Source organism: Doryrhamphus excisus, chromosome 15, assembly GCF_030265055.1.
Source record: "Doryrhamphus excisus isolate RoL2022-K1 chromosome 15, RoL_Dexc_1.0, whole genome shotgun sequence".
Classification (NCBI taxonomy): Eukaryota; Metazoa; Chordata; class Actinopteri; order Syngnathiformes; family Syngnathidae; genus Doryrhamphus; species Doryrhamphus excisus.
The window spans coordinates 2,334,623-2,349,249 of record NC_080480.1 but is presented as its reverse complement, the minus strand read 5'-3'; the positions used below and the strand labels follow the sequence as shown (position 1 = coordinate 2,349,249).

Sequence of the window (14,627 nt, the reverse complement as noted above, 5' to 3'; positions counted from 1 at the left end):
TGCATTAGCGCCCCCTTTCGCTTTGGGGCGTAGCCTAAAAAAAATACAAACGCACAGCGTTACCCAATGGTGGCCTACAATTCACAATATCAGTTAATGTCATATTTTATTTAAAAAGAAAATTATTATTTACACTGATAATTATTGTGTATAATGAAGACATCACGAACCACTTTGTATGTGGAAAAAAATACATAAATACCTAAATTGTCACGTCATGCCACAGTACAGTAAACGTCAATACCGGAAGTGTGTGTTTCCCCTTCAAAGTACGCTTGCAAGTCTCGAGATATTTTTCGTGGCTTTATACGCCATGTGTTTTATTCTGAAAGTAGTTAAATGGGATGTAGGCTTTTACGTAATGACATCATCGCTAAAGGCCCTCCTTGTCAGCTGTGACTCGAAGGTTTTTTCATAATCGCTTATAAACATTAATATTCCAGAAGGAGGCCACACCATGGAGAGCAATTCTACACGATATAATGTTCAATTGTATATTTATGATTTATCACGGGGAATGGCACGTAATCTCAGCCCTATCATGCTAGGTAAGTACAGACCCCCCGGCATCATTTAACGTCAAACAGTCGGCTTTCTCTTGCCTATTTCTTTCTCTTTAATATCCTCCATTAAATCACAATTTCTTTCATTTCAACAGGAAAACAACTGGACGGTATATGGTATGGGACACATTTGCATTTATACACTTAGTTAACTCCAAATGTAAAAAAAAGCGCTTAGTCATGTCAAGTTAGCTCAACAGTGTTTTGGTCCCTGAGCAGCTTACATTAGCTAACATTAGCTAACATAACAACATAGCATGTTGACACTAGCCTCAGGTGGTGTTTACAATTCTGTCCTAGCAAATGATGACTACGCATTTGAAGTATACAGTATTGCCATTGTTTGTACTACAAAATGAATGAATCTCTTGTCCAGGCACACAGCCATAGTGGCATACGGGGATGAGTTCTTCTTTGGAGGGGAAGGGATCTCCAGCTGTTCGCCTGTAAGTCTCTTCGAATTACTTACTAATATTTACATTTGTTTTATACATTAAAGTGAGAGGGCTGTATATTGTCAGTATAAAAATTGTATATTTCAAAAAAATTGCTTGAATTAAGCATTTTCAAACATAAAAAATGCCAAATGATAAACTACAATACAAATATAAGGTATTCAGAAGAATACTGTCTGTAGTATTCTACACTGTCACTAATGTTAGGTGAGACACACAAGCACAAGTCGTTTGAACCATCTCACAGCAGTCACAATAACCCCCGACACAAGCTACAGTTGCGTCCGTAACCCCCCCGCCAAACTACTTCCTGTCCATCCTCCATTCAGCTCAGCACAGGAAGTCATTCGCAGCAACACATGAGCATAAATCTCATTTATTTCTTAAATAGCTTATGCTCTATTATCATGTGGGTGTGTAAATGTGACCATAGGGGTGCTATGTCATGTCTAGAGGGCTCTAATAATATTAAAACCCTTATTTAGAAGCTTGTAAACTGGTTTTCTATACTCTTAACTGTGAAAATAATAATAATAAGATGAAGAAATTAGTGACTAGGGTATTCCCATAAAAGATGATGATGTACTTTTCAGGGTGGAACAATGCTGGGACCCCCTGACACAGTTGTGGAACTTGGTGAGACCGAAGTCTCGGAGGAGATCTTCATGGAGTATCTCTCATCTTTGGGAGAAAGCACTTACAGGTACACTTTGTAGTGTCTCTATGTAGTCCTACTGTTTTTTTAACCTAAAAATAACTTTGTTAACTTTGTCAGATGTACAGTATTTGGCAGCATCCAGATTTATTATCGTCACAGACCTCTCCTAAAAGTTGTTTCTCTTCCATTCTTTCAGAGGTGACAGGTATCGACTGTTTGAGCACAACTGCAACACGTTCACCAACGAGGTGGCTCAATTCCTGACAGGCACGCCCATCCCTTCCTACATCACTGACCTCCCGTCTGAAGTCCTCGCCACGTGAGTTTAATGACCCCGCCTACACGCTCGCCGCACCTTCATAGTCAGACAGGGACACAACGTATTTCTCAAATATGATTTTTGCTCACAAAAAAGTGATTTAATGAATACATGATAATTACGCACAATTATCTATTCATTTGGAAGTTTAAATGCGTTTCATGTACCCGTGAGGCGTATTTATGGCTTGAACCTGGACTGTGTCGTGAGTGAACAAAGGCAATTGAAGAGAGAAGTGGAGGTTTTCCATTCCTTTTCTCTTTCACATGCTTCACATACTTATAAACGACAAGTACGGTATGTTTGGGGACAAACATGTATAAATCATGGGCTTTTTTATAACTGTGCTACATGTATGCTGTAATATTGCATATTTATCAATGATTGTGTCTTCTGTGGAGGGGTAAAATGGCCCCTTTTTTAGAGATGAAAAATACTAGAAGCATTTTTTGGACCAAAAACTGTGAATTTGCAGGGCCTTGAATGCTGCACGACAAATGTGCAGGTATCCACTCTACATAATAAACCAAAGGCTCCCAAAGGAGACACCAGTGAACTTCCGGGGAGGTGCAGCAGCATGAGAAAAATAAAGAAAAACACATTTCAAACCCAGCTAAGCTAACTTCAGTTAGGTGGAAGGCAAAATAACGTTTGTTTTAGCTCTGCCTAAAAGATTGCTGTAAATCAAACTGTTAAAAAAACAATAAAAATGGCAATTTTTGCGTCATTTCCAGCAAAAGGATAACAAATGTTTCCAGGCGATGAACAATTTTAGCCTTAAGTGCTGCATTAATGATGTAAGGATCTTCTTTTATCGCCCAGACCGTTTGGCCAGATATTGCGACCCATTCTGGACTCCATCCACATCGCCCCGCCGGGAGGCAACGTCATCAACGGAGGGAGAAACATCTAAAACACAGAGAGAGAGAGAGAGAGAGAGAGAGAGAGCAACGAACACATAGGCTCAATTCCATTGGAGTCGGTCAGCAAGTGGTCTCAAATAAAGATCCCGTGCCCGTTTTTAACGACGACACCCGGTGCCATATGTCTTCGGACGATAAGATGATAAGAGTATGTATGTTTCACGACGTTTACTTCACCAAGGTGCACCCGCACAATCCAATCCAATGCAAGAGAATTCTGCCTTTACAAGCTTAATGCGTATTATTATGGTAGTACGTGCGGTGGTGTACTGCATCATACATTAACAGTACCTGTATCGGTTTGTATAGTTAATATACAATTTGAATTCAAGTACAAAATATCATTCAGAGTTACACTTGCTGCTGACGACAATGGAAGACATTTATTTCAGAGACATCTTTAATATATATCTTTATTAATATATTGTTTTAGCAACAAGAACCTTTTCATGTCCGTACCACTTATATTATATTTCCTGATTAGTCCCCCTCCATCACTCGTCCTTTTGTACCGTTTCAACCCAACATTTGTCGCCTTCTTTTACCTTTCTACAACATGACCATTCCATTTGCCGAACTGTTGTTTACAACGTAAGTCACACCACAGCAGGATGAACTGGAAACATCAGCTCGTAACCGCTTACGGTTCAGCGTTTAGTCATCAGAACCCCTTCTTTCTATCTTTCTATACCGGCGTGTGTGTGTGTGTATGGTACTTCACGTCCGTGCCTTCATTTCCCTCTGCTTTGCTACTATAAGACTTGACGTGAAGTCTCGTAACGCTTTCCTCACGTGTAGATACAGTCACCTATAAGAATCCCGGTGCCGAGTCATCTAATGCCACTATACAGAGAAGGCTTGATTTGTAAAATATATACAAGAAACGGGGGGGGGGGGCGAGGATGCGTTCGGACGTCATTGTGTAATCAAACTGAAGGACGAAAGAAGCACAGAACCGGCATTGATTCTTAACTCCACCTTGCAGGCAGCCATCGACATTTTTGCACTCAATAGCAATTTATTTATTTTAATCTCTCATGCACTGAAATAATATCAAAACATGATATTTTGTGACTTCCCCTTTCAGTCAATTAACCTTCCATATATATATATATATAATTTGACACGGTAACCACACCCATGAAGTGTACCGGTGAGCAAATCTTCATTTCATCACTAGCTTCCTCATATCCTTTCCCACACGAGATGTAGTTATCATATTGTTAATATTGTTGTGTATGTTTTTGTAATTTGACCAACACATAAAGCCATTCATTGATTACTACTTCTTCAAAATCTCTGGTCTTATTTTGGGCTTATTATTGACTGAATGGAGCTGTTCACATGCAGAGGTGGTGGTGGTGGGGGGGGGGGGCATGGTTTGCCACATTTTCACGAGTTCATAAGTAGAAGTTATGAGATATGAATACATAATCCAGAAACCCACGAAATATCCCACAGCTTTTTCTTGTCAGGAAGTTTTCTACCACTGGGGGCGTTTGTTCTGCAGCAGGTCACGTCTCCGACCTTTTGGATCCTCAAGCCCAAAGTCCTTATGAACTGAGCTTTTGCCCCCCCACCCCCCCCCCCCCCCCCACCCCCTCCGAGACATAAATGTCACATCATTCCATTCCGTGGTGTAATTTCACTGGAGGCTTCAAACGGCCACATCATGGCGACCTGAAATGATGGCCATCCTCTAATACGACGGCTTGGAACAGAAATCAAGTGGAAATTCACCTCCAGTGCTGAACGCACCAAAGGTTGGACAATTTGGAGTGTTCTGGCGGTTAGCGTGCAGGCCACACAGCTAGGATACCCGTGTTTGATTCCACCCTCAGCCATCTTTATGTGGAGTTTGCATTTTCTCAATGTGGATGCGTGGGTTATCTCCGGGTACTCCGGTTTCCTCCCACATTCCAAAAACATGCTAGGTTAATTAGCGACGCCAAATTGTCCATAGGTATGAATGTGAGTGTGAATGGTTGTTTGTCTATATGTGCCCTGTGATTGGCTGGCCACCAGTCCAGGGTGTACCCCGCCTCTCGCCCGAAGAAGACACCTGGGATAGGCTCCAGCACCCCCCGTGACCCTCGTGAGGATAAGCGGTCGAAAATGAATGAATGAGTTCTCCTCCTATTTTGTGTGGAAGTGGTAACTTTTTGGCTTCTTATTTTGTCTTTCCCCACCCTCGGCCATCTTTATGTGGAGTTTGCATGTTCTCCCCCCGTGCATGCGTGGGTTTTCTCCGGGTACTCCGGTTTCCTCCCACATTCCAAAAACATGCTAGGTTAATTAGCGACTCCAAATTGTCCATAGGTATGAATGTGAGTGTGAATGGTTGTTTGTCTATATGTGCCCTGTGATTGGCTGGCCACCAGTCCAGGGTGTACCCCGCCTCTCGCCCGAAGAAGACACCTGGGATAGGCTCCAGCACCCCCCGTGACCCTCGTGAGGATAAGCGGTCGAAAATGAATGAATGAGTTCTCCTCCTATTTTGTGTGGAAGTGGTAACTTTTTGGCTTCTTATTTTGTCTTTCCCCACCCTCGGCCATCTTTATGTGGAGTTTGCATGTTCTCCCCCCGTGCATGCGTGGGTTTTCTCCGGGTACTCCGGTTTCCTCCCACATTCCAAAAACATGCTAGGTTAATTAGCGACTCCAAATTGTCCATAGGTATGAATGTGAGTGTGAATGGTTGTTTGTCTATATGTGCCCTGTGATTGGCTGGCCACCAGTCCAGGGTGTACCCCGCCTCTCGCCCGAAGAAGACACCTGGGATAGGCTCCAGCACCCCCCGTGACCCTCGTGAGGATAAGCGGTCGAAAATGAATGAATGAATGAGTTCTCCTCCTATTTTGTGTGGAAGTGGTAACTTTTTGGCTTCTTATTTTGTCTTTCCCCACCCTCGGTCATCTCTGTGTGGAGTTTGCATGTTCTCCCCGTGCATGCGTGGGTTTTCTCCCGGTACTCCGGTTTGATTTATTTTTTGTTTACAGATCTTATTTATTCATGGACTTGAACACAGACTTGTTTTCAGTGATATTACAGCAATGATCTGCTCAGATCAGGGAGGTGAAGAAGCGGAGGGACGATTTTATTGATCTTGATTTTCACAGATTAGTGACTGTGTGGGAGAATTATGTGTAGAAATGCACAAAAGTATTATTAATACATGAGGATATCAAAAGAAACAATCCTTACTAATGTTGTAATGATATGTAGTACATACACTGGCCACCAGATGTCGGTAATGTTACATTAATGAGACAGGAAGCACTGGGTGACTCTTGATTCTGTCTATATATTATGTCTACTATTTTGGATACTATGAGTGTAAAGGTGACTATAACGTGGCTCGAGTAATTTTAAAACATTTAGAAAGTCATAAACAGGCTTTCTATACTCGAATTTTGAAAATTTTTAACATTGAACGCAACTTCCTGCGATAAACAAGGGACGAGTTGTACAATACATACTGATATCGCTACCTAGTGTACACATTTGGTTCCTCAGCGCCATGTTGAAATGTAGTCATTCAGGGTGAGGAATATTCCTGTCCATCAAGGCATGGGTTTCACCTTTAAGCCCCGCCCACCATCACATCCTTCCTGTTTCTAGCTAATATTTGGATCACTGGATTATTGTTTTGCCTGAAATGACACCGTCTTGCTTGCAATTGCAGCACTTCCCAAGATTCCCGTCTCATTTGTCCTCCTTGTCGTCTCAACCGAAGTTTCAGCCAAAAGAAGTCATTGTTTTGTCAGACACACTTTGTAACCGGGATGGCTGGGAGACTGGGAAGGCCCTGATAGGAGGTATAAGTTCAAAGTTCCCGGTCATTTGTTTCCATGCATCTAAGTTCCAGCCAAGGTCGCGAAAGTCCTACTTTTCACTCCATCTTGTTGCTATACTTCCTCCTTGAGCACACCTCGCCGTCTATCTTGTCCGCCAACCACCTGGCCCGGGTCACCCGTTTGGAATCGCTTACGTCAACAGCTGCTGTGCTCTCCTTATCGCTGTCAAGCCGCTGCCACGACCTTGCATATTAAGTACATAGATGCATAAATACGAGGGAGAAATGGGAAGTGTCCCGGAGACCTTCTGCCGCCTCACTCGGCATTCGCTCTTATTTGCTAGAGTGCCCTTGGCTCGACCCATCTGGACGCTGCTGGTGAGTGTGCATGAGTGCATCCATGTGTGTGTGTATGTGTGTGTATGTGTGTGTGTGTGATCAACTTGAAGGAGCTTGATGGACTTTTCCACAAGCACCTGCTGGATAAACCTTTGTTCCAGCATGTGGATATTCGGTAGTTCCTCACAATCCATTTTATTTGGAATACGGACAAATTACGTGGAAAAGAACTTTTCTGTGGGCAGTGCCCCACCAGCTGGCACATCTTTCATCTTAAATCCCCGCGATTCACTCGGGTTAAGTTTCGGGATATCCGATATTAACGGTACTGCATAAAAAATGCGATATCAGTTGATTTTGGTATCCATATTTTTTCCCGATCAGGAAATTCGTATGTCATGTTACACATATCGATATCGGAAATTGAGAGTTGGACATTATCGGAAAAAAATCAGCAAAATACGTATGTCGGACATCCCTAGTTACGTTCCAAGTTCCCCCCAAAAAGCACCTAAAAATGCCAATATTTGATTACAGTGGAACCTTGGTTAACATATGCCTCGGTTAGCATGTTTTTCTCAAAATCGGTATCGGAAATTGAGAGTTGGACAATATCGGGAAAAAATAAATATGTCGGACATTCCTAGTTACGCTACAAGTTCCCCTCAAAAAGTGCCTAAAAATGCCAATATTTGATTTCAGTGGAACCTTGGTTAACATATGCCTTGGTTAGCATGTTTTTCTAAAATTCTGTATCGGAAATTGAGAGTTGGACAATATTGGCAAAAATCAGCAAAATAAGTATGTCGGACATCCCGAGTTACGTTCCAAGTCCCCCCCCAAAAAGCGCCTAAAAAGGCCAATATTTGATTACAGTGGAACCTTGGTTAACATTTGCCTTGGTTAGCATGTTTTTCTAAAATTCTGTATCGGAAATTGAGAGTTGGACAATATCGGAAAAAAATCAGCAAAATACGTATGTCGGACATCCCTAGTTACGTTCCAAGTTCCCCCCAAAAAGCGCCTAAAAATGCCAATATTTGATTACAGTGGAACCTTGGTTAACATATGCCTCGGTTAGCACGTTTTTCCAAAAATTGGTATCGGAAATTGAGAGTTGGACAATATCGGAAAAAATCATTAAAATAAGTATGTCGGACATTCCTAGTTACATTCCAAGTTCCGCGCAAAAAGCGCCTAAAAATGCCAATATTTGATTACAGTGGAACCTTGGTTAACATATGCTTCGGTTAGCATGTTTTTCCAAAAACATTGAAAATTGACGCCAAAATTTAGCCTCGTTTGCGTCCATTTCCTTTTAGCGTACATTATTAATACACTGCATGAGTGCAACTGTTCTTACTGTGTTTTTATCACATTAGCCTATTAGCCTGCTAATACATGGAAACAGGAAGTGGTTGACTCTCTACTTCCCTGTCGCTGCACGCCAGCTATTCTTACCAAAATAAAATATTTTTGCATTTTTTTATAGTAGAAAATTCCTGCTTTCTGCATGGAGGCGAGATCAACAAGGGCGCCTCCTTCCTGTTTTGCCATTAGTTATTTATTGAATTCAATTGTGTTTCTCAGCTGTTGATCAATTGATTGCATGTGATTGGTACAATAGCTGAGACCCCGGAAAAAAGCAAAAAAAATGTTTGTTTCTGGGTGAAAACGAGCGGATTGACAAGTACGCCGCTGCCCCCTTCTTGTAGGCCCTCATTAGTGTTTAGTTGCAGAGCTGTTGTGATGCCTTCAGGGCCCGTAAGCACAGCAAACATACTCTAGGTCTGGAGAGGTGAAAAGGAAAAATGAGGTGAGGTTGAGGAAAAACTGCACAAGACAGCGGAAAAGTGTGGATGCCGGATTTTGTAGCGTCCTAACCTGGTCTAAAGTGTCATCATAATGATGATTGACAGATAACCATAACCGGGATATTGCTAGAAAAATTCCTAATGTGCATTTTCCATGCTGCTGCTATGGAGGCTGTTTTTGATTCAGACTGCAATACACTAAAATTAGAACAAGCCTGGAAGCTTGACATTCCTCCATAGCAGGGGTCGGCAACCTTTCCTATCAAAAGAGCCATTTTACTAAAAGGGAAATAGAATGGAGTCGCAAAACATAATTCAAAAACAATATCTTATGAACTTTCAGAACTTTGAAAGCGACGTGATCACATCCAAAGCGAAATGCGAGTCTCCCATGATTTTGATTGACTGCCAGATTTAGAGGGAATTTTGGGGTATCAAAGTAGTTCCGAGGAGAAAAAGCGGAGAGTACTTTTTCGAGTACTCTTGCTAGTATCGGATCTTGCTAATATAGAAGATAAATGTACATAAATATCTGTGTAAATTAAATGTTAATTTTAATTACATTTTAATTAAATGTTAATTTAAAATATTTATTTTAAATATTAATTTAAATTATATTTAATGTTCAATTAGTTATTATTAAATTATGTTAAATTATTATTTAACATATTTAATGTTAAATTATATTTTAAATGTTAATTTAAAATATTTATTTTAATGAACATTTAATTAAAATGTAATTAAAATTGTTAATTAAAATTATTAATTTTAATTTCATTTAATTACTTTAATTAAATTATACTGTTTACATTTGTTGACAAACATGTTCACTCTGGCCCCAACAAGTTCGGGTGTTAAATACTTGACCATTGCGACGGGAGCCACGACAAAGAGGTTGAAGAGCCACATGCGGCTCTGGAGCCGTGGGTTGCCGACCCCTGCTCCATAGCAATGCAACCACCTCATCTTGTACTACCTCCTTTTCACCACTAGATGACACTAATTCTGAGTGCGGTTCTGTTTGCACACAATATTTGAGGTCCACAAAAAGCCACACTCAAAGTGACGGACAAACCCATTCTGTCACTGACGTAAACACAACACTTGAAACAGTAATAGCCGAGATGCATAATACAGGGCAAGATGATTCCAAGTCAAATATTCATGCTTTGTAATATCCTGTAATGCGCACGGTGCAGTTTTATGCAGAACAGTGAGGTGTGACAACGGTGCGACAGCCCAGGCGTGAAATAACTGGCTGCTGCGGCCTATTGTTCGCCTGCTAATGCTCACATGGAGAGGTCAGCATTTTGATTCCTAAATGGCAAATTCATGCGGCGCCTTTTATACCTTTTAAAGGAGGTCACCGTGCCGTGACAATGTTGCCTCATTCATTTACTACTGCTATTATTATTATTATTATACAACCAAATAACACAATATACAGTATTTTCTACACATAATGTACAAGGCAATGTTTTTGACGCGTTCCTGTCATATTTCTACCTCCCCACACTCTTCCTCTGTGCTTGTTGCTAGTATGCTAAATCCCGTTTAGCTGCAAATGCATCATCGACAGCTGCCACCGTTTTAGCAAGTTATTGTTTACGTAGCGCCGAGGTGTCCAAAGTGTGGCCCAGGGGCCATTTGCAGCCTGTGGCTGTTTTTTTATTGGCCCACAGCACGTTATACATGTATTTATACATGTATTATACAGTATAAATAAATACATTTTATGTGAATAAAGTCAAAATATAAAAATATAAAAATATAAAAATATAAAAATATAAAAATATAAAAATATAAAAATATAAAAATATAAAAATATAAAAATATAAAAATATAAAAATATAAAAAAATAAATTTTACGAGAATAAACTCATACTTTTATGAAAATAATGTCATTTTATTGCAGGGTAAAAAGTTATGCTATGGGAATAAAGTCATCATATCATCAAAATTGTCAGTATGTCGGCGATAGCTGCAAATGCATCATCGAGAGCTGCCACCGTTTCAGTAAGCTATTGTTTACGTAGCGCAGAGGTGTCCAAAGTGTGGCCCCGGGGCCATTTGAAGACTGTGGCTGTTGTTTTATTGGCCCACAGCGCATTATACATGCATTTATACATGTATTATACAGTATAAATAAATAGTATAAATAAATAAATTTATTTGAATAAAGTCAAAATATTAAATATATAAAAATATAAAAATATAAAATAACAAAATTAAATTTTACGAGAATAAACTCATACGTTTATGAAAATAATGTAATTTTATTGCAGGGGAAAAAGTAATTTAAGTTATATAAGTTATTGTTTACGTAGCGCCAAGGTGTCCAAAGTGTGGCCCAGGGGCCATTTGCAGCCTGTGGCTGTTTTCTTTATTGGCCCACAGCACGTTATACATGTATTTATACATGTATTATACAGTATAAATAAATACATTTTATGTGAATAAAGTAAAAATATAAAAATATAAAAATATAAAAATATAAAAATATAAAAATATAAAAATATAAAAATATAAAAATATAAAAATATAAAAATATAAAAAAATTAAATTTTACCAGAACAAACTCATACTTTTATGAAAATAATGTCATTTTATTGCAGGGTAAAAAGTTATGCTATGGGAATAAAGTCATAATATCATCAAAATTGTCAGTATGTCGGCGATAGCTGCAAATGCATCATCGAGAGCTGCCACCGTTTTAGTAAGCTATTGTTTACGTAGCGCCGAGGTGTCCAAAGTGTGGCCCCGGGGCCATTTGAAGACTGTGGCTGTTTTTTATTGGCCCACAGCACGTTATACATGCATTTATACATGTATTATACAGTATAAATAAATAGTATAAATAAATAAATTTATGTGAATAAAGTCAAAATATTAAATATATAAAAATATAAAAATATAAATATAACAAAATTAAAATTTACGAGAATAAACTCATACTTTTATGAAAATAATGTAATTTTATTTCAGGGGAAAAAGTTATTTAAGTTATATAAGTTATTGTTTACGTAGCGCCAAGGTGTCCAAAGTGTGGCCCAGGGGCCATTTGCAGCCTGTGGCTGTTTTTTTTATTGGCCCACAGCACGTTATACATGTATTTATACATGTATTATACAGTATAAGTAAATAATAAAGTCAAAATATAAAAATATAAAAATAAATATAAAAATATAAAAATATAAATAAATAAATATATAAAAAATATATAAAAAATATATAAAAATATAACAAAAAAATAAATTTTACTAGAATAAACTCATACTTTCATGAAAATAATGTAATTTTATTGCAGGGTAAAAAGTTATGCTATGGGAATAAAGTCATAATATACCCAAAATTGTCAGTATGTCGGCAATACCGGCCAAATGCGTACCAGGACTCCATTGGGAAGATGGCAGATGTAGCGCATGTGAAGTGTGACTGATGAAAAAGTAGGCTCCCCATGACCAATCTGAACTAAGTCTCATCTCATGTTCCATTTAATGAAAGAGACTAAATGGAATCGGTGTTTAGAATTTTAACACAAAGTTTATAGCGAGCAAGCCAACATTGGTCTCCTGTAAGCTGTGAGGATGCGGTTGCCCCGGTAACGGGGTTTGGTTTCTTTGTGATGTTGCGTTTCTGACCGTTCCGACTGTGAAATGTGGGGTCAGTTTGAATGAAATGCAGCAAAGAGGCAGTTAAGTAGAAGACGCTCGTAGAGTCTACTTTCACTTTCATATGTAAACAAGTTCTCCACATTTTTTTTTATGTGTCCTGGAGATAAGCTGGGGCAACATAGGGAGAGAAATGTTTGCACATTTGAGACGCGGACTGCAAACAACAATCCTAAAAATATACTCTGTATTATTGGTAGTTTTCTAATGTCAATTTCTGGTGCAGATTCATTAAGAGTGATTGCATTAATGTGCAGAGAATCAGTCAGGCGACTCAATCACAACAAATAAACGATGCTAATTGCTTGGAACATTTGCACATTCGGCAGCTGCAATATTTATTTCAATTTGTTAAGCTCACAATGTCGATACCCAGTTATGTTTTTTTTTTTTTTTTTTATGGTGGGGTTTCAAAGGTGGCAGAATATATTTTCCAGAAGATTTCCAGACATGTTTATTCACGGGGTACAGAGAGGTCCAAAACCACTATTATTTTCCATCTGTCATCAGTCATACTTTCTCTGTTTCCACACACCAAGGAAGGTCAAGGGTCAGACAAACACAGAAATATCTAATGTGATTGTTTGTTTACAAATCTCAGTTTCATAATCAAATCATTACTATCTAAGTTTTTTTTTTGTTTGTTTGTTTTATAACCACAGTGCGATCTGCTGGATGTAATGGGACACTGAATGCATCGTCTCTACCGTCAGCACTCTGGAGGTAGGTGGTAAAACTTTCCAACGTTTTTTTTTTTGGTGTCTTTCCTGTTGGGGCGTGAATGCAAAGCAAAGAGGCGTAGCGTTGCAGGAGCTTAGTCAGCAAATCTTTCCTGAAGAAATAAAAGCTAACGCAGTGTTTATACTAGAAACCCTCGCTTCTGATTGATCGCGTTGGATTTGGAGGTCGGGTCCGAGTGACTAACTGCCCAACGGAACCCGAATGAGCTTCCCGTTACCTGAAGACTGACTGATTTACCGAACAACTCACTGACTTTCCTTCCTCGGAGCTGATTTAAAAGAGCGCAAATATACACCCGCTAGTTATGGATGGCTCCAATCATCATGGATTTCCGCGAGTTTAATTAATTTTCTGCGGTAGGTCCCGGCGAATACCGATCCATCAGCTTTATGTGCTGTCCGCTGTCCACCTTTCCGTTGCTGATCATTCTCCTTTCAAGCACGTCTATTGATCGGGCCTTGTCTTCCTTTTATGAAGTCATCAGGACTGCTTGTATCTACCCCCCACACGACCCCCACCCCCATACCAGGAAGCATTGTAATTGCCTCTAGAGGGAATACATGACAGAAGGGTCAAATTGAATACAGTAGAACCTTACGTTACCTTAATTTACCTTAAATTTACCTTACCTTGATATTACCTTATCTAATACCTTAAACGAAGCTTGTCTACTTCATTTGTCTACAAGCGCTTTCCATTTCTTGTTGCCACTGAGACGGATTCAGGAAGTGACCCATGTCTGGCTTTGTGACACGTACCAATCGTGATGAAGTTTGTTGCCATGCCACGCCCACATCTTAAGGAAATAACAATTTCATGATAATGCAATATTTTCCTAAATACGTCATCTTTCACTCCGTACAGTTGCAATATTGGCGCCTGTGATGTGTATTTTCCTCGTCTGTCAGACGTTTGCAGCATTTCTTGAAACAAGGCTTTCTAACTGTATTAAAAAGCAGCATTTCTTTTGAATTCAGTCCCCAAAACGAATGAAAATAATGAATGATTCAGGGTCAAAATTTTTTTCGAGTTATTTTGGGTTCCTATGCAGTGGCCTCCGATTTAAAGGAGGCTTGTGTACTTCATTTGTCTACAAGCGCTTTCCATTTCTTGTCAGCACTGAGACGGATTCAGGAAGTGACCCATGTCTGGCTTTAAGGTGTGGCCTTCATGACATGTATCAATCGTGATGAAGTTTGTCGCCATGCCACGCCCACATCTTTAGGAAATAACTCTATTTCATGATAATGTAATATTTTCATGAATACGTCATCTTTCACTACGTAAAGTTGCAATATTGGCGCCTGTGATGTGTATTTTCCTCGTCTGTCAGACGTTTGCAGCATTTC

General features: G+C 39.4%; 1 protein-coding gene across 3 annotated transcripts; it reads left to right on the top strand.

The window, feature by feature from the left end:
• Positions 1 to 352: 352 nt before the first annotated feature.
• desi1a (desumoylating isopeptidase 1a) lies at positions 353 to 14,328 on the top strand. 3 transcript variants are annotated; one of them, XM_058050374.1, is made up of 7 exons: positions 353 to 548; positions 659 to 680; positions 940 to 1,009; positions 1,612 to 1,721; positions 1,873 to 1,995; positions 13,200 to 13,260; positions 13,406 to 14,328. In XM_058050374.1, the coding sequence occupies exons 1-6, from the start codon at positions 458 to 460 to the stop codon at positions 13,216 to 13,218; spliced, it is 435 nt and encodes a 144-aa protein (XP_057906357.1). In that variant the 5' UTR covers positions 353 to 457; the 3' UTR covers positions 13,219 to 13,260; positions 13,406 to 14,328. The 3 variants fall into 3 exon arrangements, with proteins under 3 accessions (XP_057906357.1, XP_057906356.1, XP_057906355.1); XM_058050373.1 differs by lacking the exons at positions 13,200 to 13,260; positions 13,406 to 14,328 and adding an exon at positions 2,818 to 4,200; XM_058050372.1 differs by lacking the exons at positions 13,200 to 13,260; positions 13,406 to 14,328 and adding an exon at positions 2,471 to 2,790.
• Positions 14,329 to 14,627: the final 299 nt, after the last annotated feature.

Bases quoted from the DNA above. Each gene is read 5' to 3' on its own strand.
- desi1a (XM_058050372.1), top strand. From the start codon at position 458: ATGGAGAGCAATTCTACACGATATAATGTTCAATTGTATATTTATGAT. The intron at 1,010-1,611 runs GTAAGTCTCTTC...TGTACTTTTCAG, and splicing joins GGATCTCCAGCTGTTCGCCT to GGTGGAACAATGCTGGGACC. The intron at 1,996-2,470 runs GTGAGTTTAATG...GTGAATTTGCAG, and splicing joins CCGTCTGAAGTCCTCGCCAC to GGCCTTGAATGCTGCACGAC.